The 24,165-nt window shown below is 42.0% G+C and overlaps 1 protein-coding gene across 2 annotated transcripts in view; it reads left to right on the forward strand.

Moving 5' to 3' along the window:
- The window catches only part of PHYHIPL (phytanoyl-CoA 2-hydroxylase interacting protein like), a 58,656-nt gene that overhangs the window by 31,474 nt on the left and 3,017 nt on the right, over positions 1-24,165 (forward strand). For both annotated transcript variants that reach the window (XM_034435357.2, XM_034435359.3), the window contains exons 2-4: positions 13,142-13,338; positions 22,695-22,869; positions 23,756-23,873. In XM_034435357.2, coding sequence (XP_034291248.1) covers positions 13,142-13,338; positions 22,695-22,869; positions 23,756-23,873 — 490 coding nt within the window. The remainder of the gene's footprint in view (positions 1-13,141; positions 13,339-22,694; positions 22,870-23,755; positions 23,874-24,165) is intronic.

Raw genomic sequence — 24,165 nt, forward strand, 5'->3', positions numbered from 1 at the left:
CACTATGTCAAAGTGTAACTCTGTACAGGTGCTCTCTCAAATCATGTTGCTTGTTCTAGGAACCATTCATACCTTCAAATATTCAAAAGATATATATATGTAACTATTTCTTCAAGATGAGTCTTCCAGCTCAAGAGACAAAATGCCATCCCTGCCCTGATCTTGCAGATGCTTTAGTTCAGTGTATTATTTCACTAATTTAGATTTTCTTGACTTTAATTTCCCAAGGAATGATTATTTGTAGCTCTGCCCAAAAAATGGTTTGTTCTGTTGCAAAATCTAGTTATAAACATTGGTCGTTTGGATCAGTGACGGGATTCAAAATTTTTTACTACCAGTTCTGTGGTGGGCGTAGCATGGCTTGGTGGGCGTGGCAGGGGAAGCATACTGTAAAATCCCCATTCCCATCCCACTCCAGGGGAAGGATACTGCAAAATCCCCATTCCCTCTCCACTCCAGGGGAAGGATACTGCAAAATCCCCATTTCCTCCCAATCAGCTGGGACTTGGGAGGCAGAGAATAGATGGGGGCAGGGCTAGCCAGAGGTGGTATTTACTGGTTCTCTGAACTACTCAAAATTTCTGCAACCGGTTCTCCAGAACTGGTCAGAATCTGCTGAAACCCACCTTTGCTTTGGACCCAGTTGCAACCAAATGCTGGAAAGAGAAATATTAGTTGTAAGCAGATTGATCTGCATCATTGCCATAATTGCAACAGGTACACATCTTCCTGGCGGAGGTACCTTGCCTTGGTCAGCATTTGGATGCAAGTTTCTCTATCAATAAAAGAGAATATCTGTAGCCAGGGTTGAAATGTAAGATCCTGAGTTTAGTGGTTTTCTTGCAGGCATTTCATGACCCAACTAGGTAACATCATGAGTGCTAAGCTCAGGTTGCTGTTTTATTACAAACTCAAGATGAGCAATGGTGAAGATATGCTCACTCCATGCATTTTCCTTTCTCACACATTTAGAAGTCCATCTTATAGGCATTTCCTGCTGTACCAGCCTAGAATAGAATTGTGCCAACAATCCTCCTTGCTATGTTCTGAAAAGGATCTTGGTAGGAGAGAGAGATTATTGGATATAAAGCAGGGGTGAAATCCAGCAGGTTCTGACAGGTTCTGGAGAACCAGTAGTGGAAATTTTGAGCAGTTTGGAGATCCGGCAAATACCACCTCTGGCTGGCCCCAGAGTGGGGTGGGAATGGAGATTTTGCAGTATCCTTCCCCTGCCACTCCCACCAAGCCACACCCACCAAGCCACACCCACAAAACCGGTATTTAAAAAATTTGGATTTCACCATTGGTATAAAGTCACCTCATGTTCCCTCTCTAAAAGTATTGTAAGTTTTCCTTTACTTGCCATTTCCCGTTTCATTCTTTAAAAAAAACTGAAGTCATTTTTCTTCATTTAAATCTCAGCAGATGTCTCTTACATAGTTTCATCCCATTTTTAAAATGCAATCTTGAGAAAGTTTGTATTAGGCCTGCTTGCCAAGTTGAAGCTACTAGGGACAGTTTCCAGCAGCCAACCACTTTCCAGAAAGGAATCAAACAATCAAAATCATCATTTTTATTCTTTCTACAACAACTTAGAGGAGTGCTTTAAAACCAGCCAACATTTTATGTGCAAATATATAAATTCAGCTATCCTGTTTTCTATTTTTCTGAACCCTATGCTCTTAAAACTATGTTTATAATATCAAGGATTATGGCCTTTGCTGGTTCATGAATCACACTCAGATATAATGTCAGTTCAGTTTCACCTTAATGTATCAACATGATGGTTGAACTGTGCAAAGCATGGTATATAGTTTATGGAATCATGGTCCATAATGGAAACTCAGCCAACCTTAGTTTTGTTAAACCAAAGTTCATAAAGCCATGTTGTGTGAATCCAGAAGTTCTCATTGGGGCCTAGGTCTACTGTTGTGTATCTGTGAAATTGTCCTCAAATTTCTCCTTGGCCTAAACAGAGTTACCCATTAAATCAGAAAGCAGATTACAACATTGATTTGCAATATTTGCATAATATTGGGCTCATTTTTAAGTATAAGATCCAGCCTGCTATAGTAGTTAGGGTCTTTCTTTTCGACCCATAAGGGGGAAAAAGTGTGGAATGAATAGACTTCCCTTTTTACTACTACTACTACTACTACTACTACTACTACTACTACTACTACTACTACTATTACTACTCATTCCTCTTTCCTTTCCTCTCCATCTTGTCCTCCCCCTCCTGTTTGGTTTTCTGATGTTTTGGACATTAAACAGAATTCCTACCGAGGAATTCTAAAAATTTTCTCCCCTAAATCAGTATGAAGATGCTCCCTGAAATGCAGATTGCTTAATGATGCATGCTTCTGCTACGCACTCAGGGTAGGACACCTAGTCAATGAATAGAGCGATGTTTTGATTGAGCAAAGAGTTGAATGACAGTGTTGGCAATGGACACGTTGTTTGGGCTTGATGGTGTGGCCAAGATTTGGCCTCAAGATGCTTTTGATTTGCTTCCAGCATTGCAAGCTTTCCTGCCCCAAAATTCCCAAGGTTGGCAAAGTTTGATTCTAGTCATGACAAGAACCAAAGTGACAGACGTGTCGAGGTTTAAGAGAGTTTGGGGGAGGCCTGTTTCAGCTTCCACTGCACTGAACTATGACCTGAAGAAAAAACACCACCATCACATGCCCCCAAATGCCCCCCTAATGTTCATCCTGCTACCTGAAACTCAGTCTGAGTTCCCAAGTGGATCCTGATTACTTTATTTTAGTTTAAACATTTTTGGGAAGGTTCTGGGAAAGCCTGTTAGATATCTCCCAGATGGGACACTCGTTTCCTCATCCATTTTTGCCTGCAGCATTCTCATTCTCCAAGCACTCCCCCCCCAAAAAAGCTCCCACCTCCCCTAAAAACTATGAATTTCATGGCTGAGGAAACTAATGGGAAGTAAGATACGATCCACGCTGGCATTTAAAACTCTGCAGGTCCATTAGGCGCCCATCCCTTTTCCAGCAAAAGTCCCTCTCAAGAATGACCTTGTCTGTCCATATTATGCCACTCTCGTCAAGAAGTATTATCTAACTTGGAGGGTCATTTGAGGTGATGGTTTGTAGTCCAGGTTCTTAGCTGTTAAAATTTACACCCTGCAGTCTAGGCAGAATTTTGAAATACTAATGAGAGTTCAAAAGCCAGATGCTGGTCCTTCAAGTTGTTTTGGTCTGGGCTGCCTTTTTTTCTGGCCTTCAACTGTTTTAATTATTTTAACCTTTTTTATGGATTGGGTAAACTGTCCAGATGAAGAGTTTATATATATATAAATGTTTTATATATATAAACTCTATATCTATCTGAACAGCGTGTTGTCTGGGTACAATTAGTTTTGAATAGAGATACAACAATAATCATAATGATAATCATAATATACATATCAATATTAATCACATAGTAATAGTATAATTAGCTCATCCATGTTAAAAAAAATTCAATACATAATTAATTATCCTTTTAATCTTTTTAGTTTCTAACCTCTGTTTCTCTTAGTTAGCTATTGGTCAAACAAGTCCCATGTTAAGAAATATTCTGTTTCTTTCTTTTCTTTTTTTAAAGTGTTAATCTATCCATCTCAGCATATTCTAATATTTTTTTAATAACACTTTCCTCTGCGGGGATCTCTTCATTTTTCCACTGTTGTGCAAACACAATTCTTGCTGCAGTTAACACATGTAAAATTAAATATGTATTCCCTTTATTATACTGTTCTGGTAAGATACCCAACAAAAATATTTCTGGTTTCAAATCTATGTGTTGCTTTATCGTTTTTTCTAGCCATGTATGTATTTTAGTCCAGTATTTTTTCGCCTTTGGGCATGTCCACTACCTATGATAATATGAACCTGGTATCTGATTACACTTCCAACATTTAGCTGACAAATTTTCAAACATCTTTGCTAATCTCGCTGGTGGCATTTTACCCTTTTTTTATGGATTGGGTAAACTTTCCAGAGTCTTCTGGAATAGATGCTCATGTTAAACTGAATAAATTAAATTATATTATTGAAAGCTAAAGGAAAAAGCAGAAACATCACTTGATGTTGCTTCTTGCTGATACAATCCACTCAAGACAGCAGGTTGGGACTAGCGATATATAGATTGGTGTACTTGCAATCCATTTTACTGCGTTCTGCATGTGTTCCTACTGCCATGAATCCATTAGAAGCAATAAACTCCAATCTACTCCCAGCAAGATCTATGGTGAAAGTCCTTTACATCCCTAATAAGAATTTAATGTTTGGATGTACTCTTGCAGTCTCCTTCTCCTTTCAAAGCTTTTTACATATTCAAAAGTAACCTGGTGGGTGAGTTGGCTAACCTAGATTTTTCATCCTAATGAACTGGATGTAAAGAATAACAGAGTCAGAAGGGACCTTGGAGGCCTTCTAGTCCAACCCCCTGCTCAGCAGGAAACACTATACCATTTCAGACAAATGGCTGACCAATCTCTTCTTAAAAACCTCCAGTGATGGAACTTGAGGATGATTTTAACTCAGAAAATATGACTAGAAAATTGGCGGCAGGGGTGGGTGCAAACACAATCCTAAACTTCAGCCGAGGTGGCGCAGCCGAGGTGGCACAGTGGTTAGAGTGCAGTACTGCAGCTACTTCAGTACTAATACCACTCTATAAAACCTTAGTAAGACCACACCTAGAGTACTGCATCCAGTTTTGGTCACCACACTATAAAAAAGATGTTGAGACTCTAGAAAAAGTGCAGAAAAGAGCAACCAGGATGATTAAGGGACTGGAGGCTAAAACATACAATGAACGGTTGCAGGAACTGGGCATGGCTAGTCTAATGAAGAGAAGGACCAGGGGAGACAGGATAGCATCTTCCAATATTTGAGGGGCTGCCACAGAGAGGAGGGGGTCAAGTCTTTTCCAAAGCCCCTGAAGGCCAGACAAGGAATAATGGATGGAAACTGACCAAGGAGAGATTCAACCTAGAAATAAGGAGAATTTTTCTGACAGTGAGAACAATTAACCCATGGAACAGAAGTTGCCTTCAGAAGTTGTGGGAGCTTCATCCCTGGAAGCTTACAAGAAGACACTGGGCTGCCATCTGTCAGAAATGGTGTAGGGTCTCCTGCTTGGGTGGGAGGGGGGTTGGACTAGATGACCTACAAGGTCCCTTCCAACTCTGTTAATCTGCCTGTTAAAGAAGTCTCCAAAGGTGCTTTTTTTCAAAAGTCCACATTCTGGACAGAGAGGACTGCTGGTTTGAAAGAAGGATCAAAGAGACCATCTACATTAAGACTGAACAGCTGTCTCTCAACAGAGGGGGTGTGAATACCACACCGCCTATCTCCTGTTTACAACACGGTCCTTTCAGCAGTTCCAAGAAGGTTCCACACCCGTTTGGATTCTGATTCAGATGATCCTGAGGCTACAGAAAGAAACCCAAGTGGCCTCAATGACTTTCAGAAAGAGTGCTAATGACCTGAGGACTGCAAGGAATATAATTCCATCGTCCACCATTCAGTCAGAACTGAAGAAGCTTCTTGGATGAGAAGTGAAACGTCTTCAAAGAAAAACAAAGAAAGTCCAATTGCCTTTTGTAAAAACCACCTTTGGGATAACTATGACCCGGAAGACTGATAATCTCCATGGGCATTTAGTAAAAATAGAACTTGAATTTCCGTATCTCATTGTACTCACTGTATACACTGAATACACTATACACTGTATACACTGTAGTGTATTCATTCATGGATAAAACCAGCATTTGAGAAAATAACAGATATTTTAGCCCTTACAGTATAATGTGCCACATTTTCGGCAGCTACACACTGTCCCTATCATTAACACTAACTTGATTTATTTTGCTTTCCTCAATGACTTGCTTCCCCTCTTTAAGAGTCCCTCCTTCTCTGCTAGGGATATTAGATGGCAGAGTTTAAAGAAGTGGAAACTTAGTTGGAGAATCTATTTTGTCACTCTCTTCTTTTGCACATGGAAAGTGTGCATGGGAGCAGAAGCTGCTGCTCCTTTGCTGAGAACCTGAAGTAACAACTGCAGGGCCTGGGGAAATAATTCCCTTCCCTGGGATGCATTTGTCCCCCCCCCTTTTCAACAAAAGTCCACAGGGCCGATGAGCAGTCACAAGCTCGTAAGTAGAACCCAGGAATGTGAAATCACCAACGGGTCAAATATTATTACTTCAAGGTTACATATTTTTAATGCATTAACATTTTGACACAAGGGAAGTGGAAGGGCATCATAACACATCAAGGGCTTTAAAATATTGTTAAGAAATTATTTTTATTACTTTTTAGAACGCTATTTCACCTGCAGTGGGTGACTATGGTCTTCTCCCTGTCATCTTTGCAACAGCCCCAGTGAAGTAGGCTAGTTTTCTTTTCAGGGATGGCATTTTTATTTGAAGATCCTGAAGTTATAGAACAGGGGTGTCAAACTCGATTTCATTGAGGGCCGCATCAGGATTGTGTTTGACCTCGGGGGACTGGGGTGGGCGTGGCCAGCTCGACGTCCCTTGTGTCGGGGCAAGGGATGTCGAGCTGGCCACGCCCACCCCAGGCCCCCGAGGTCAAACAGTTAAAACATAGCTGCATGCATCTACATTTGGCTGCTAAGCACTGAAGGAAAATCCAGTCAGAAATGGACTGGTGGGTAGATAACACATGTGATGTTGTTCATGTTTGATCTATTTGACATTGCATTTGTTTGTTAATCAAATTTATATAGATTCTCATTTGACCAAAGGGGATTCGAAATTAGTCAATGCTAACTTCTCTTGATTACTATCGACCATCACCTTTTAAAGCAGAGGTGTCCAACCTTGTCCACTTGTGGACTTCAGTTCCAAGAATTCCCTATCACTGGGGTTGAATTCTGGGGTTGAATTCTGGGGTTGAATTCTGGGGTTGAAGTCCACGGATCTCACACCTTCTTTAAAGTTTCCATGTTGTCATAACCAGGGATGTGTCATAACCAGGGATGAAATCCAGCAGGTTCTGACAGGTTCTGGAGAACCGGTAGCAAAAATTTTGAGTAGTTCGGAGAACCAGCAAATGCCACATCCGGCTGGCTCCAGAGTGGGGTGGGAATGGAGATTTTGCAATATCCTTCCCCCAGGAGTAGGGAGGGAATAGGGATTTTGCAGTATCCTTCCCCTGCCACGCCCACCAAGCCACATCACGCCCACCAAGCCACACCCACACCACCGGTAGTAAAAAAAATTGAATTTCACCACTGGTTATAACATCCACATCATTTAATCCCAGGATGTTCTTGAGAAAACATCTGGGCAAAAGTGGGGTTGGGTATATATTCAGAAAAGCCTTAAAGTTATTTACAGTTCCAGCTGGAATTGAGGGATGTGTAAGATAATGTGGCTTGCAAGGCAGGAAAATGAGTCAAAAATGGGCCATGGCTGCCAGATTCCAAAGGATTGTGCTTTGTGCAATTAAAATTTTGTGAGGCTTTGGCTGTTTGTTCTGCAAGGCAAGGCGGTAATGAAGAGTAGGAGTTTGCTAGCACAACATGAAACTAACATTGTGTTTGACAACTGTGATCCCTTTTAGTCACTGCTCATATGGATAATAATTTAATTATACAATTAGCCATTTGTGAATCAAGGCCCTGAGAGGAAAGGAGTGGAGGTGGGGAACAGAGAAGCAATTGCTTTCTCCAAAGAAGGGAGTGACTCAGACATTGACACCTACAGGACTGTGGGATGGATTATGTAGGCCTGTTGCTCCTCTGAGACTGAAGCCTTTGGGCCAATCTTTTGAGGGCTGCCAGGAAGTCCCACACCTTGTGGTGGAAAGGTAGAAAGGCCAGAAAGAAAAAAAGGAGAGGGGGGGCAGAAAAAGGCTGCACTTCTCCAGCTCTCCAAACTGGTCTTCAAATATTATCCATGGGAAGGAATTAGTTCAGCCCAGCTTGAGAGATTGTCTGCTTGGGAAACGGAGAAGGATTTTGCAAAAGATAATATTCTTTCTTTCTTTCTTTCTTTCTTTCTTTCTTTCTTTCTTTCTTTCTTTCTTTCTTTCTTTCTTTCTTTCTTTCTTTCTTTCTTTCTTCCTTCCTCCCTTCCTTCCTTCCTTTCTTTCCGTGATTGGCAGTAAAACCATCAATGTTATAAATGCTCCCTCTGGAAAAAACAAAAACAAAATCATGTCCCAACTTAGGCATTCTGTTTTCTTTTTAGTTGCTAAAATGGCCATTTGCATGAATCAAATCAGATTTGTGTGTGTGATAAGCAAAGAAATGGCTCATTAAACCAAGGAAGAAGAAGGCAGACGTCAAAAGTACCAGACCATGAAAAACACGGAGCTTTCATTAAGAGGAAAAAAATAGAGAGGGAGAGAAATGTTTTTCTCACGATGGATAAATATATTCCTTTAGTCTACTGTGTCAGTTGGGAACCCAGCCTTAAGATCATAAATATTAGTTAAAGATAAACAAGGCAAATTTAGTGTTTAAGGAAATTAATTTCAGTATAGAACAATTAAAATCAGTTGCCCTGATGATTATATATTAGTCTTTGGGGTTTGAATGCCGTGTCCACTAAAAGGAGCTTGTATAGACTAGAATTCATGCTCACTTCCCATGCTGTACAGGTAGTCCTCAACTTATAACCATTTTTGGGACGATTCAAAGTTACTACAGTGCTGAAAAAAGTGGCTTGTGTGACTTTTCACACATTACAGCATCTCCTTTCAAGTATTTTCTCATTAGTTTATCAAAATATAAAATACATAAATGCCAAGAAAAATGAAAATGATGGGAAAATATGGGAGGAAAAAGGGAAGAGGAAAAAGTGTAAAAGGGAAAAGAAACAAAAGAAAAGCATTGACTTCCAACTCCCTTTGACACAGTAGAATAAGGTAATAACATACAATCAAAACTTTTTACTTTTACATAATAACATATACTAGCCATTTCTACAACAAGATGACCGTTACAGCATCTCCACGGACTGGACCGTAAGTCTTCCCCTGAAGTTTAGCAATCTCCTTACCCCACCACCGCTATTATCACTTCCAGAGATAATTTGGGGCACCTCCACTGCTTAAACCTATGTTACAACCAGCGGCCCAGAATGAGTAGCTCTCTCTCTCTCCCTCCCTCCCTCCCTCTCTCCCTCCCTCTCTCTCTCTCTCTCTTCCTCCCTCTCTCTCCCTCTCTCCCTTCCTCCCTCTCTCTCTCTCTCCCTCTTTCTCCCTTCCTCCCTCTCTCTCCCTCCCTCCCTCCCTCCCTCTCTCTGTCTCTCCCTCTCTCCCTCTCTCCCTTCCTCCCTCTCTCTCTCTCTCCCTCTCTCCCTCTCTCCCTCTCTCCCTCCCTCTCTCTCTCTCTCTCTCTCTTTCTCCCTTCCTCCCTCTCTCTCTCTCTCTCTCTTTCTCCCTTCCTCCCTCTCTCTCCCTCCCTCCCTCCCTCCCTCTCTCTGTCTCTCCCTCTCTCCCTCTCTCCCTTCCTCCCTCTCTCTCTCTCTCTCTCTTTCTCCCTCTCTCCCTCCCTCTCCCTCACCCGCTCCCTCCCTCCCTCCCTCCCTCTCTCTGTCTCGTTGAGAGATGTAGCTCTCTAACCCTGCAGAAGATGCAGAATTGCATTGCACCCGCAAGATCAGAGGACCACAAGGAAGTGAGCCACCCACAAGCCATCCACACCTTTCAGTGGACCAGATGTAGAGGGAGGGAGGGAGGAGGCATAGATTTATTCATGTGTTTTGGGGGTGTTAAAAGGAAGATGGGGAAGCAAACTTTTTTTTTTTTTTTTTTGCAGTAAAATAGCGGCAGGGCCTGGATCCCACATTCACAACAGCCACGTTGGCTTTTCTGATCCCTCTGATGACCCCCTTGGCTTATTGCCTTAAAAATACAATATTTAATTTCCATTGAAAAGAGCGTTTAGTTTACAGACCACCCTAAAATGGCAGTAAAGCAGACAATTGCAGTTAAAGCAAGAAAATATAAGTCAAAGGTGTGGGGGAGTCAAGACGCTTTTACACATTCGACACCATTTGATTATGGTGTGCTGTTTTATTTTCCTCCTGTTTGTAAGATTTATTTTCTGTTTTTTAAGTAAGGCCGTACATTTCCATTTTGTTTTGACCTGTCTCGAGGCACAACTCCAGGCAGGAACATTGGAAGTCACAGAAGCTTGAATAGAGACATCTCCAGTCTCTTTCCTCATCCAGGTGATCCAGGTGATCATTTGTGGAGATCTTTTGAAGTAAGGGATGCGGTGGCTCAGTGGCTAAGATGCTGAGTTTGTCGATCGAAAGGTCGGCAGTTCAGCGGTTCGAATCCATAGTACTGCATAACGGGGTGAGCTCCCGTTACTTGTCCCAGCTTCTGCCAACCTAGCAGTTCGAAAGTACGTAAAAAATGCAAGTAGAAAAATAGGGACCACCTTTGGTGAGAAGGTAACAGTGTTCCGTGAGCCTTTGCCATTGAGTCATGCCGGCCACATGACCACGGAGACATCTTCAGACAGCGCTGGCTCTTCGGCTTTGAAACAGAGATGAGCACTGCCCCCTAGAGTCGGGAACGACTAGCACATATGTGCAAGGGGAACCTTTACCTTTACCTTTGAAGTAGATGCTGCCTTCCTTTCAGTTTTTCTTTTTTAACTTGATAATGGACCTTGTTCCATGATACATACCTTCTTTTGTGTTAGGCATGTCTGAGATCCAAAGCTCAGGTTTTTAAGTGATTAAGCCATGCTTGAACTAAGGCTCAAGATATTTTAAACCTTTTGATTTCAGGGGAAAAGGTGTAAGCAACAAATCCTGGTTAGCTAAGAAAGATCCCAAAGATTCCACTCTGGCTGGATTGTGGCCCTTTGTGAAGCAGGTCCCAATTCTTGTACCAAGGATTTTGGGAAACTGTCTGATTGTTCCAGCCTTGCAGTAGAACAAAGTCTGCTTAGAGTGGAGCTGCAGGCCTAGTGGCTTCAGGGCCATCCTCAAGTTGCATTCTTGGCTTTTCCACTGTCTTCACCTAGAATGTTCTTTGGAATTTCTCATCTAGCTCTCATCTAGTCTCTCCTCCAAGTATTAACCAGGTGTGGCCCTGCTTAGCTTTTCAGATCATTCAAGGTGAGCTAATAAGGGCTGCTACCCAGCAGAGTTCTGGTCTGATAGAGTGGCATCGCAAAAATGTTATTTGCCATCATTGTTGCTGCTTTCGAGAAGAATCCAGGGTGTTGTGTCTGAGCTGACCCAGCCTTAGCAGAAGCAAGAAACAGAATCCTTGTCATGAAAAAATCCTCTTTATTTACCTCTTGTGAATTAATTGCATTCACCCACCGAAAAGTCCAGGCAAGAGTCCTTCAAGGAGTTCACTGCAGTAACAGACCTTATCACTTCCTTGAGATAATTGCAGGGCCATGAGCTCCCAGCCAAAAGGCTGCAAATTAAGTTCTGGCAAGCAATCTTTGTGGCACGAAACACCATGAGCAAAATCTTCAGAAATATGAACTGTTGTCTCCTACGACAACCACTCCCCTTTCCTTCTATTTATTCCCCAGCCAGGAAGGGGCCAATCCATGTCCATGTTTGCTTTGCTTCCCAAGTTGACTCCTTGTCCTCCATTGCTCACCTCTCCTAACTGCTCTGTGCATATATACTTCTGGAACAGGCCCCAGCTGTTCTTCCTCCTCACTCATCTCAGCCTCCAAAGGCAGCTGCCTCTACAGTGGCTTGGAAATTTCAGACGGCCCTGGCTCTATCTCTGCGTCCAATGCAGAGCATCCATCAGAGCCTTCCCCAGACTCCAGAACTGGCCCAAGTTCCTCCCAACCTCCTCATCATCTGGAGTCTGCAGCCAGTTCTGCTGGTAGTTGGCGGGCCACAACAGTGCCTGAGCTGACCTTATGCAATGGGCTTTTTAAAAAATTCCTCCCACATTTCCTGAAGCCTCCTCACCTGAAAAAAAGTGGGGTGGTTGTCCAACCCTTCTGAAAAAATTCTGGGAGTTGGTGAAGAAATTCAGGTAGAATGGAAAACTGCTTTTGCCAAGGTCCAGTCAAGAGATTCCATGACCAGATTCCATGACTGCATTCCAGCCATGATTATTCTTATCAAACACTGATATTCCTGCTCGTAAGAATTCAAGAACCTTTGAAGTAGCTATATTTGAAATCTGCAATTAATTTTTGTGCTCATTTTTCCCAGGTTGACAATTAGTAGGTTGAAGTTAAATTAGCAAAGGAGTTATTTTTTGAATAATAAATGTTCTATCTGTCTTTAATTACTTCATAATTCTCTCCGGGTAGCTTTAAAAATCACAGTGGCTCAGCTCTGCTTTTTCTTGACTATTTTTGAACTGGCCTGTTAAGCCTTAACCAATGTTGAAAGGTGCTTGGAAAAAGCACTTTTGGGACAACAGGAGAAATTCAACCCTGCTCTGAGATCCAGGAAAGATGGCAGCATTTTGAATGTTAGCTGGGACATTGTTTTATTGGATGGATGAGCCAAGCTTCACCATTGGAAAAGCATCACTCTCACAACTACACTACATCACCTGCCCATTTTGACCCGGCCACTGCCCTTCCCTGTCACAATCGGCCCCAAGATGCTCTGCTATGGGGCATGGAGCAGCGATAATGCCCAGCTCCAGTTACCAACCTACCCAATGGCCAGAACTACTGTGTTTTCCCCAAAATAAGACCCTGTCTTATATTTTTTTGAACCCTGAAATAAGCGCTTGGCCTTATTGCCATGCGCTCAAAGGCCTGATTGGGCTTATTATCAGGGGATGTCTTATTTTCGGGAAAACAGGGTAAGTTACTTGGTCCAGTTCTATAGTTGCCTCTTCTTTTCCTTGGCTAAATGAATTCCAGCTGTGAGACAGCACACAATTAATATGCTGCTGCCTCTCCTTGAAAACCCCAAATTTGCAACTAAATTGTTTGCTAAGAGGGCATGCATGGCTCCACCTCCCAATCTCTGTTGGTGGGTTTTTGGGGGGGTTTTACAACTCTTTTGTTTTCCAACTTAGTCTTGGGTCTTTACCCCATCTCTCTCTTCCCTCTCATTCGCCCAAGGAATGCATGCCAAACGACGCTCTCCAGTTGTGCTTCTGCTAACCAGGGCTATGTTTTATCCATACCTCTGCAGGGAATAAATCACAAGACAGTGGGATTGCCGAGATGGAAGAACTCCCAGTTCCTCACAACATCAAGATTAGCAACATCACTTGCGATTCTTTCAAGATTTCATGGGACATGGACTCCAAGGCGAAGGAACGTATCACCCACTATTTCATCGATCTAAATAAGAAAGAAAACAAGAATTCCAACAAATTTAAGCACAAGGTAGGTCTTCCATTCCTATTGGCAGAAGAAGCTGCATGAAGCACTGAGCAACACAGAGTTCTGATTTCTCTACTCAGATCCTCATATCTCTACTCGTAGTATTAGGAAGGGGAAAATCATTATAAATTGCTGACACAAAATGGGTTTTCTCAAAGAAAGGGAACCCCAAGTGTAGGTTTCTACCTCAGACTTAAATTTTTCTAACATCCTTGCAGTGGTTTGGTACCTCTGTTTAATCCAGACCATTAAATGTTATAATTCATCAGGGGCTTAATAGGCATTTGATTTAGTTGTTTTTCCTGCAAAGTTGGGGAAAATTAACAATGAACATGTGCGGTAAGTCATGTTGGATTTTCCCTTCGGATTTTTACAGTAGTACTCCTTTATACATTTATCACAGAGGAAACACCATTAAAATTATGGGGGATTAATTCAGGGTTATATATACAGCAGTCACTTGATCTTTTCTATATAATCTTTGAGATGAACATTTGCATGAAATGTGTTTGAAAATATGCATTTTCACATGCATGTCTCCTACCCTGTTTCCCAAAATAAGACATCCCCTGATAATAAGCCCAGTTGGGCTTTTGAGTGCATGGCAATGAGGTCAAGCGCTTATTTCAGGGTTCAAAAAAATATAAGACAGGGTCTTATTTTCGGGGAAACACGGTAATTCATACATTTCTGTGTATACTTCCAATATTATATGCGAGTTGCTTTCCTAATATGATGCATTTATGTTTATGACATCTAGATGGATTTGGTTTTGTTTCATGAGATGCTGAGCCCTGGTTGAGCCAGTACTCAAACCATAGGTGACACTGGGGTAGTGCTAATTGACCAATGGGAAGACTAAATGCATTATAATTTGTGGGGTTTGGAATAGCACGCAGGAGACTCACATCAAAATAACTTTAACAGGCATTAGCTTGGCATGAATTGAGCTGAAAGTCCCAGAAACAGTGGGAAGTTCAATTTTTGTCTGAACCTTCAGCTCAATTCATGCCAATCTACTTTGATTATGACTCCATAGTTAGGTACATACCACCAAGTGATATGAACAGTAATAGTATGGACAAAGGATGATCATCATGAATTCTTTTTAGGAAACAGACAAACTGATTTTGAAACTTTCTTAGATATTATCCACTTCAAATGTCTCAGCAATTCCAGAATTTACAAAAATTACCATATTTTTTGGAGTATAAGACATTCTGGAGTATAAGATGCACATTAGTTTTTGGGGAAGAAAACAAGAAAAAAAATTCTGCCTCTACCTACCAGCATCCATTGCTATTCATCTGGCTAGCATCCTTGCAGCAAACAGCCTAGTCAGCTTCAGCACGTTATCGCAGCCTGATTCAGCATGAACAGCTGATTGGTGATTGGATCGGCCTCTTGGAATACCGCCAATCAGCTGTTCCAGGCTGTGGGGATCACCACAGCCCATCGTTGCCTCCGCACGTTGTGTTTTCGGCCTCCACACGCCCCGTTTTTGGCCTCCACGCATCACACTTTCAGCTGGTTCCAGGTGGCGGGGATCGATGGCAATCTCCGCTGCCTGGAACCATCTGAAAATGTGATGCACAGAGGCCAAAAACAGGTAGTGCAGAGGCCAAAAATGTGACAGACGGAGGCCGAAAAAGCGATGCATGGAGGCAGCAATAGGCGGCAATGTGCTGTGGCAATCACTGCAGCCTGGAACGGATCTAAAACGAGGCATGCAGAGGCCAAAAATGTGATGCGTGGAGGCCGAAAATGGCTGAAGGGTGGGGGCCAGCGGATGGGCAGGGCTTCGCCAACATTCGGTGTTTAAGACGCACCGCAATTTTCACCCACTTTTGTGGGGGGGAAGTGCGTCTTATACTCCAAAAAGTATGATCATTATAAAGAGAAAGAGAATGAAAAAGCAGTTTGAACCATTGTCTTCTGGAGATTACATTTGTTTCTTTGTAAATAATCACTGCAATAGTAAAATAGCTTCTCTTCTTTCCTGTTATCAAGCTGTTGTTGTTTAAATGGCCAAGTACGTCACTCAGTTACTGAATCTTATTCAGTCTCGATAATTTTACATGTTGCATAGCTTTGTGCTACAGACAGAAGAAAAGGTGCTATTTAGAAAGAAAGTAAATACCAAAATGTCAAGTGTTTGCCCTCTAAAGTACTTTGAAAAATATGCATTTAAAGGACAAATAAACATTTGACAGCTAATAATCCTGACCCTGAAGATGTGAGAAGGCTAAATCAGTGGCTGTTATAAAAACAGCAAAAATTATTTAGCCCAACTAAAGTTGCCTTAACACATGTGCTCCCAAAATTATTACTCTTCCCTTTTCTCACTCCAATTATGATAGGAATGTGTTAAGTCAACAACAGAGTTCCAGGTGCAGATCTGAACCTCCAAAGTCTTGGACTCCTGAGTTTATGTCAGTCTAGCATTGGAAGCCTAAATGTAATTTATTTATATTCACAACAACAATATGAAGTCACCATTGCTGGTTTTAGTTGGTTTTTAGTTTTAACCCTAACCCTTCATAAGCATCACGTTCTTCCCAAGAACTTGGAATGTATCGGGATTAGTACAGTAGTGGACAAAATTGTGGAAACCTTTTGGGAAAAGTGTATTTTCTAAAACTAGCTAATAACACCACTTTTTTTGGAGTAATAGTACCATAAAATTATATATCAATGGAAAGATAATTTAATCAAGAATGTAATGCAATAACTTTTATGAAGGATTTGCCATCAGAATAGCAGTTACAGTATAAAGAAGAAAAGAGAAACATGTAGAAAAAATGAGATATACAAGAATTATCACCAGAGAAAAAACGAGATATGCAAAAATGATCCCCATGTCAGTTAATACTTCGTTGGGTAACCTTTAGCATGAATGACGGCCTTACAACATCTTCCCATGGAGTGAACCAAGTCTTTTAGTTCTGCAGCTGTTATAATGTGAAACCAAGATTGAATGATGGCTTCTATTAACTGGGTTTTATTGCTGGGTCGCTTCTGACTAACCAGTTTCTTTCGTCAGCTCCATAGATATTCAATTGGGTTAAGGTCTGGGCTATTTCCAGGCCATTCCAGCTGTGGAATAGGATTATCTTGAAACTCCAAAAAAAAAAAGAAGAAGTGGTGTTATTAGCCATCAGACCTCAAAAATACACTTTTCCCAAAAGGTTTCCACAATTTTGGCCACTACTGTATATGTGCAGACTTTTTGCCACTGATAGATAGAAATTGTGTCAATGCACAAAAGGTTTTCTAAGTCCAAGGTTTTTTGACATTTTGGTTTTTTGGAGAAGCACTGGGACCATCACAGCTGGTTTATGCCACAATTTTTCCACTTTGATTTTCAGATCTTGATACTTTGTGATCTTCTCGAATTCTTTGCTTACTATCTCCTGATATTGACATATCAATTAACCACACTTCCTTCAGTTCAACGACAATTATATCTGGTGTGTTGTGCGCCAAAACTTTATCTGTCTACATTTAGAAATCCCTCAATATTTTAACTTGTTCATTTTTCAACTACTTTTTTAACTTGTATGTTCTCACCAATTTTTTGGTCATTGGCCTATGATAATTTTTACAGATGTTCCAATGAAGCATTTTGGCATCTGTGCCATCATGGTGTTTTCATTCTCATTGTTATTAATGTATGTAGAGGCCACAATACAAAAATATATGCAGATCTCCGTTTAAAAGGGACATTTAGAAGGTGCTCTGCTCCTGAACAGATCAATCTTATACAAGTAGTCCCCAACTTACAACAGTTCGCTTAGTGACCATTCGAAGTTACAACTCCACTGAAAAAAGTGACTTATGACCATTTTTCACACTGATGACCATTGCAGCATCCCCATGGTCATGTGATTTCCATTCAGATGCTTGAAAACTGACTCAAAGTTATGACAATTGCAGTGTCCCAAGGTCATGTGCAGAAGTGGAATTCAGCCAGTTTGGGCGAACCGATAGCACCGACGATCAGTTGGCTCCACCACCACCCCACCCCCGCTCTATCCTGTCCTTTATTTCCTGCTTTGTAGCTCATCTCAATCGCGTGGCACAGCTGATCCTCCCTCCCCGAGCTGTTCTACTTATTGTTGCTGACTTGGAGGGGTAAGCAGCTGAGCTTCCAAATGCTCCATTTTCAGCGCTGTGCGCGAGCACCTTAGGCACCCACACAAAGCGTGGACTCACTAAACCGGTTGTTAAACCGGCAGCTTTCCACCACTGGTCATGTGATCACCTTCTGACAAGCAGTCAAGAGGGACGTCAGATTCACTTAACAACCGTATTAGTAATTTAACAGCAGCAATGATTCACTTAACAAATGTGGCAGGAAAAGTCATAAAATGGGGCAAAAGCAGTAGTGAAATGTAAAATTTGTTACTACCAGTTCTGTGGGCGTGGCTTGGTGGGGGGGTAATGTGACTGGGTAGGCGTGGCCAACTTTTTTTTTTTTTTACTTTTAAAAGCATTTTTTCTACAACCTCTTCGGCTGAAGAGGTTATAAAAAAAATGCTTTCAAAAGGCTCTGGCGATCCCAGCTGAGTTGCCTGATCGGCAGAGGTTTTTTAAAAAGCCTCTGCTGATCAGGAAACTCAGCTTGGATCGTCAGAGGCATTTAATAGAAAAAAAGGGTTTTTTTCTTTTATAAAAGCCTTTACGATCCCAGCTGAGCCGCGCGATCATCAGAGGCTTTTTTTTTTCACTTTTAAAAGCATTTTTTCAGCCGAAGAGATTGTAGAAAAAATGCTTTTAAAAGTAAAAAAAAAAAGCCTCTGATGATTGTGCGGCTCAGCTGGGCATGGGGGAGGGGCAGGGATTTTTGCTACCCGTTCTCCGAACCACCCGCCTCCATTGCTACCGGATCGGGCAATCCGGTCCGAACCGGGAGCATTTCACCCCTGGGCAAAAGTCACTTAACAAATTTCTCAGTTAGCAGCATAAATTTTGGGTTCAATTGTGGTTGTAAGGTGAGGACTATCTGTATTCCTTTTGGACAGAAGAAAGAAAAATCTCTTTTTTGGAAGGAAATTCTACAGCCATGGGATATGACAATAGAGTTGTTTCTTTAGCTGGTAATGGTCTTTCGTTCCCGAAAAGATCCAAAGGGCATGAATAGCTGATCTCTGGGACTAAACCTGCCCCATCACTGCTTTGAACTGGGCTGGCAAGCAAATGAGCAACTGGTGCTATTACTTCTGTTGCACGCCCAAGCATGTTCTCACTTCCTCCCCGCCCATCAAAAGTGGAAATTGCACTTGCACTGAAGTGTGATGTAATGTGAGAGATTATGGGAAGAAAAGGATGGGCTAATAGACATAAAACAGTCAAGAGACAGTTGGTAGCTCAGCTCACGAATGGCAACTCAGCCCAGGTGGAAAGAAGCATTTCAGATCATCCAGAGACTCCACCGTAATTAACTCATGGTAACTAAGGATGAAAAAAACCATCCTGCAGTTTACTTACTCTAAACTAATATTAAATTCCTTGTGTGTCCAATCACACTTGACCAATAAAGAATTCTATTCTATTGAAGATTCCTTTCAGGTATAGTTCTTCCTTCCATGATCACATCTGCCTGGTTCTGGGCACAAAACCGGAAAAATCATTTGCAATTTTCTCCTCTTCTAATTTCCTGCCGCCTTCAGGGCTCTCCCTGACAAGGAGAACCCCTCCTTAATTATCTCCAATGCCAATAGCAGCTTCCTGTCAATGAGTGGCCTCCAGTCCAAGCGAGTCATTCTGCTCCTGATGAACTTTATGAACTTCATTAATGAGCTTCTGCTTCTGAAACATTTACGAGGTCCCAGAATATCTACCAGCTGTTCTGACCTAGGCTTCCCAAGAGCATGAAGCCGACTCCTCGTCCCGATAAAACCTCTTCTGTTTTGGTTAAAGGGAAATTCCTCTCCAGCAAACAGTCTTTCATGAGATTTCACAACTACAAACCTTTATCAGGCTTGGAGAGTTGCCAGGCTGGTATATTCCAAACGCCACGCTGTAGCAGCAATTCCTTGGCAAGAAGTCAGGAGCAGATCTTCACCCTCATGAATTGAACCGATTGTCTCCTGCAACCCCCCCTCCCCTTTTGCTCCTCTTTATTCCCTATGGGAGGGGCCATTCACCATCCACCTGTGCCTTTACTCCTGAGTCGACCCTTGTTCCTGGTTGTTCCCTTCTCCTGGCAGCTCTGCGCATGCGCACATTGGGAACAGGCTCCAGCTGTTCTTCTGCCTCACTGATACCCGACTCCGAAGGCAGCTGATAACTGTTGGACGGCCCTGGCCCCCTCTCTGCCTCTGATGCAGAGCCCTCATCAGAGCCTTCCCCAGACTCCAGGACTGGCCCATGTTCCTCCTCAACCTCCTCACTGTCTGAGTCTGCCACCAGCTCTGCTGGCCACTGGCAGGCCATAACACCAGCCTTCCCTGCCCTGCTGAAATAGTGGGCTTCAACTCTTAAAAACCCCAGTCAACTTGACCCTTTGTAAGATCCGTTTTCCCTTCACAGTTTAGCCTGAAATTCTGAACTTGGCTGCCTGAGAATATGTCCCCTTTGATGACATTCATACATAACTTATATATATCTGAGGTATAATATATTACACCCATGTCATGGTCTTTTTCTTCCCAACACCATTTCACCCCCTCTTCTAGCATGATTACCTACTTAATGAATGTTTCTTATTAATAGCTACTTATGGTCACTTCTGCCTGGAGAATTGGATATTCAGATGAAAAGGAGTTATATCTATGAATGTCATTGAGTCTGAATGAGGATGATATTTCGGTAATTACAAGATAAGGAGGTAGAAACTCAAAGGTTGACCTGCTCTGCTGAAGAGGCTAAATTTTGTCCTTCTGAGGGAGAGTTTGATGCCGTCTCGTTTTGCTTCCAATTAGACCAGCAAAACAAACCAGGAAGGCTCACTGAATCCTGATCTGTATAACCTTGCTCACAAGACAGGCTCCGTCATTTGTAGCTGTTTTAGTAAATTGTTATTCCTGTTTATTTTAATTATTCTTGTATTTCTCACTTATAATTTATTTATGCAATATTATTCTAACCGGATAAGAAGAGAAACTCAAAAATGATGGCTTTTTTTCTGTTAGGGGGACATATTGTTTCAGATTATCTTTTATTCTTATTCTTCATTTATGATACTGTTCATTTATGATACACCATTAGAGGGGAAAGTAACAGCGGTTATATATTTTATTATTTGCAGTATTTCCTGTATAATATTTTATTGGTTGTATTAGGTTTTCACTTCTAAATAATGTTTTAAGACTGGTGTGAAGGCTCACTTTTCCACTGATATGTTATCCTGTATTTACCCTGATTTTCCTTAATCTGTTTAGGATTACCAGCCTCTTGGCCTGCCATAAATAGCTTCCAAGGAGCTTTCTTTGTAATGGATGGTAAATGGCACACATGAAAGAACCATCTTACAATATGAATAGCTTTAGAAATCTGGTCAAATATAAGAAACACCCTGATAATCTCCTTTCACGGAAGCCCACCAACCAAATAGTAAACCAGTAATGCTTAAGAAATCTTAGTTGGAAGATAAACTCATTGCCTACGAAATGTGGAATTGCTATAATACTTGCAACCTTATTCCATCTCTTCTGTCTATTTAGACATCTTTCTCAAGAAAAAAGTAGCAATACCTCTAGTTTTATAGCCTTCCAAATACTACCGGTATATTTAGGACGACTCTGTCTGGGCTGCAATAATTCAAATTGCCAGAAGATGGCAACACATCAGGATTAGACTTTGCAATATTACCTTGCTGCCATCTAGTGACTTCTAGATCAGGGGTGAAATGCTCCCGGTTCAGACCGGCTCGCGCGAGTAGGTAGCGATGACGGCGGGCACTTCGGAGAACCGGTAGCAAAAATCCCTGCCCCCGCCCCCCATGCCCAGCTGAGCCGCGCAATCATCAGAGCTTTTTTTTTCCTTTTAGATGGCTCTGACCAGCCAAGCTCTGACATCCCAGCTGAGTTGCCTGCTAATCAGGCAACTCAGCTTGGATCGCCAGAGCCATGTAAAAGAAAAAAAGTTTCTTTTTTTCTCCCCCCCCCCCACCTCAAGCCTCCAGCTTGCTTACCTTAGCTGCTGGTCGCATGACGATCGCAATCTATTGCATCAGCAATCTCCCTGCCTGCAATCAAGCTCATCGGTGCTCTTTCTGCAACTTTAAGACTTGTGGACTTCAACTCCCAACAAAGCTGGCTGAGGAATTCTGGGAGTTGAAGTCCACAAGTCTTAAAGTTGCCAAGGTTGGAGACCCCTGTTCTATTGGGTAAGTTTTTTTCCCCTTTGGGAGCATTAAAAATAGTTAATTGGGTTTTTTTTAGTTGTTCTTTTTTTAGACCTAGCCATTTAAAGATTAGGAAGTTTTAAATTTAGCTGCTTTTATATAAAAATAAATTAAATTAAAATAAAATAATATTTGTGCAGCTTTCTGAGATTTAGTGTGTTTCTGTAGTATTTCACTCTAAGTACACAAACACACAAAATCTCACAAAGCTGTATGTGGAATTTTGTGTGTGTAAAGTGTGAAAGTTGTTTTTTTGGGCTTTTTGTGGCTGTGTGAGGTTCCTGCTTGTTGCAGGGGTCATTTTGGGTCTAGCACAGCTGCTTTTACATTGTGGGTGAGCCAGTTGTGTTGTGTTGTGTTTTGTAGGTTAAAAAAGGGCAAAAAAGTGACATTGACTTGACCATGCCCACCCAGTCACCTTACCACCAAGCCACGCCCACTAATTAAGCCACGCCCACAGAACCAGTAGCAAAAAATTTTAGATTTCACCCCTGTTCTAGATGTTTGCTAATGCCATTCAGTCAATGCAATACCAGCTCTGGCAAATAATTCTGCTTCTCCTACAACCATTATGTTATGTTTGTTAGTGGGATTAGTGTAAGAGAAGCATTCAGGAAATACCAACTTCCTTCCTTCCTTCCTTCCTTCCTTCCTTCCTTCCTTCCTTCCTTCCTTCCTTCCTTCCTTCCTTCCTTCCTTCCTTCCTTCCTTCCTTTGTCATGGCCTATCCCCTGAATAATTATCTTCTATTAGTCAACTAACAAGAGAAAATAACATTTCAAAACCTCTGAATTCTAGTAAGAAACTAACCTCATCCACAACCCCCAATCCCAGGTATCTGGAGAAAGGCATGTTGAATATCACACGCATCATAATATCACTGTGGAGATAATACAAAGTATATAATTTGACATGCATTGTGTAATTTGCATTGTTTGTGTGGTGGTGTCCTAGCACAGGATGTTGCTTGTCCACTCTACAGCTGTTCCTCATTTCCCTCCCCAACTAGGATGTGCCTACAAAACTAGTGGCAAAAGCTGTCCCCTTGCCTATGACCGTCCGTGGCCACTGGTTCCTGAGCCCACGGACTGAATACACAGTTGCTGTACAGACGGCTTCCAAGCAGGTGGATGGAGACTACACAGTTTCAGAATGGAGTGAGATTATTGAATTCTGTACGGCAGGTGAGTCCTCTGCTTGTGGGAACCAGCCTATGGCCAAGAAGCAGCTTATCAGAAGCAAATAGCAGTTAAAAGAAGCAGAAAGGGCTGGGTGCCAGAGTGGCCACTTTGGGACCGGGAGCTGAGTACTGAGAAGGTCAGGAGAATCCCCTGGGAGTCGGATGCTTCAGAAGATTGTGAGGAAGGTAGGAAAATAGGAGGTCAAGGAAGAAGGGGCACTTGATTGTTGCAAAGGTGAATAGAAAAATAAGTGACCAAGTTGAAAAAAATGCATTCAAGTGGTTTGCTGATCCATAGAGAAGGAATGAGGATAGAACCACAAAATGAACAGATGAAGGAAGAGTGAAAGACACAAAAGGAAGACCAAGAAAATCACACTTGGACAGAGCTGATGAAATAACAGAATAACATAGTTGGAAGGGACCTTGGAGGTCTTCTCATCCAATGCCCTGCTCAAGCAGGAGATCTGTACCATTTCAGACAAATGGATATCCAATCCAGAGAGAGAGAGAAAGAGAGAGAGAGAGTTGAGAAATTGAGAACAAAAGGTGGGGTATGAATCAAAGTATGGGCATGATAGAAGCGAGGCTGTTTGCAAGAAGAGGAAGATACGGAGAAGAATACTAAATAATGTTGCTATTATTAAGATTACCTTTTCTTTTTTCCTTTCCTCTTTTATTTCCTTTCCCTACTGTGTCTTACGCTCCTTCTGAACTTGACATCATGTTGCTTACCCTGAAAGAGAATAACCAATGGTGAAATAGGGACGCGCATATGGATAGGTGTGTGTTGCTAGCTTTGGGGTCCCAGTTGATAATAGCACCATCAATCATCCATTTGGAAGCACCGGTGTATTGTCCTCACTAAGAAAAATGTTTTGTATTCACAGATTATTCCAAGGTTCACTTAACACAACTTTTGGAAAAGGCAGAAGTGATTGCAGGGCGTATGCTTAAATTTTCAGTCTTTTATCGGAATCAGCACAAAGAATACTTTGACTACATCAGGTAAGTAAAGGCAAAAAGAACCAGCTTTCCAGAGATGCCCGGTAGTAGGATTCAGCCAGTTCGCACCACTTCGGGAGAACCGGTTGTTAACTTTCTGAGCAGTTTGGCAAACTGGTTGTTGGAAGAAATCATTAGGGCAGAGAACCGGTTGTTAAATTACACCCATGTAGTCCCACCACTGGAGATGCCTGATTGCATGTGGAGGAGAGAAGAGCAAAGCTTTTCCCACTGATAAGTGACAAGGAAGCGCTCAGCCCCTCAGTTTTAGGAGCAACCTGCTTCTTAATTAGCA

Source organism: Pantherophis guttatus, chromosome 6 (assembly GCF_059756535.1).
Source record: "Pantherophis guttatus breed Tessera chromosome 6, ASM5975653v1, whole genome shotgun sequence".
NCBI lineage: Eukaryota > Metazoa > Chordata > Lepidosauria > Squamata > Colubridae > Pantherophis > Pantherophis guttatus.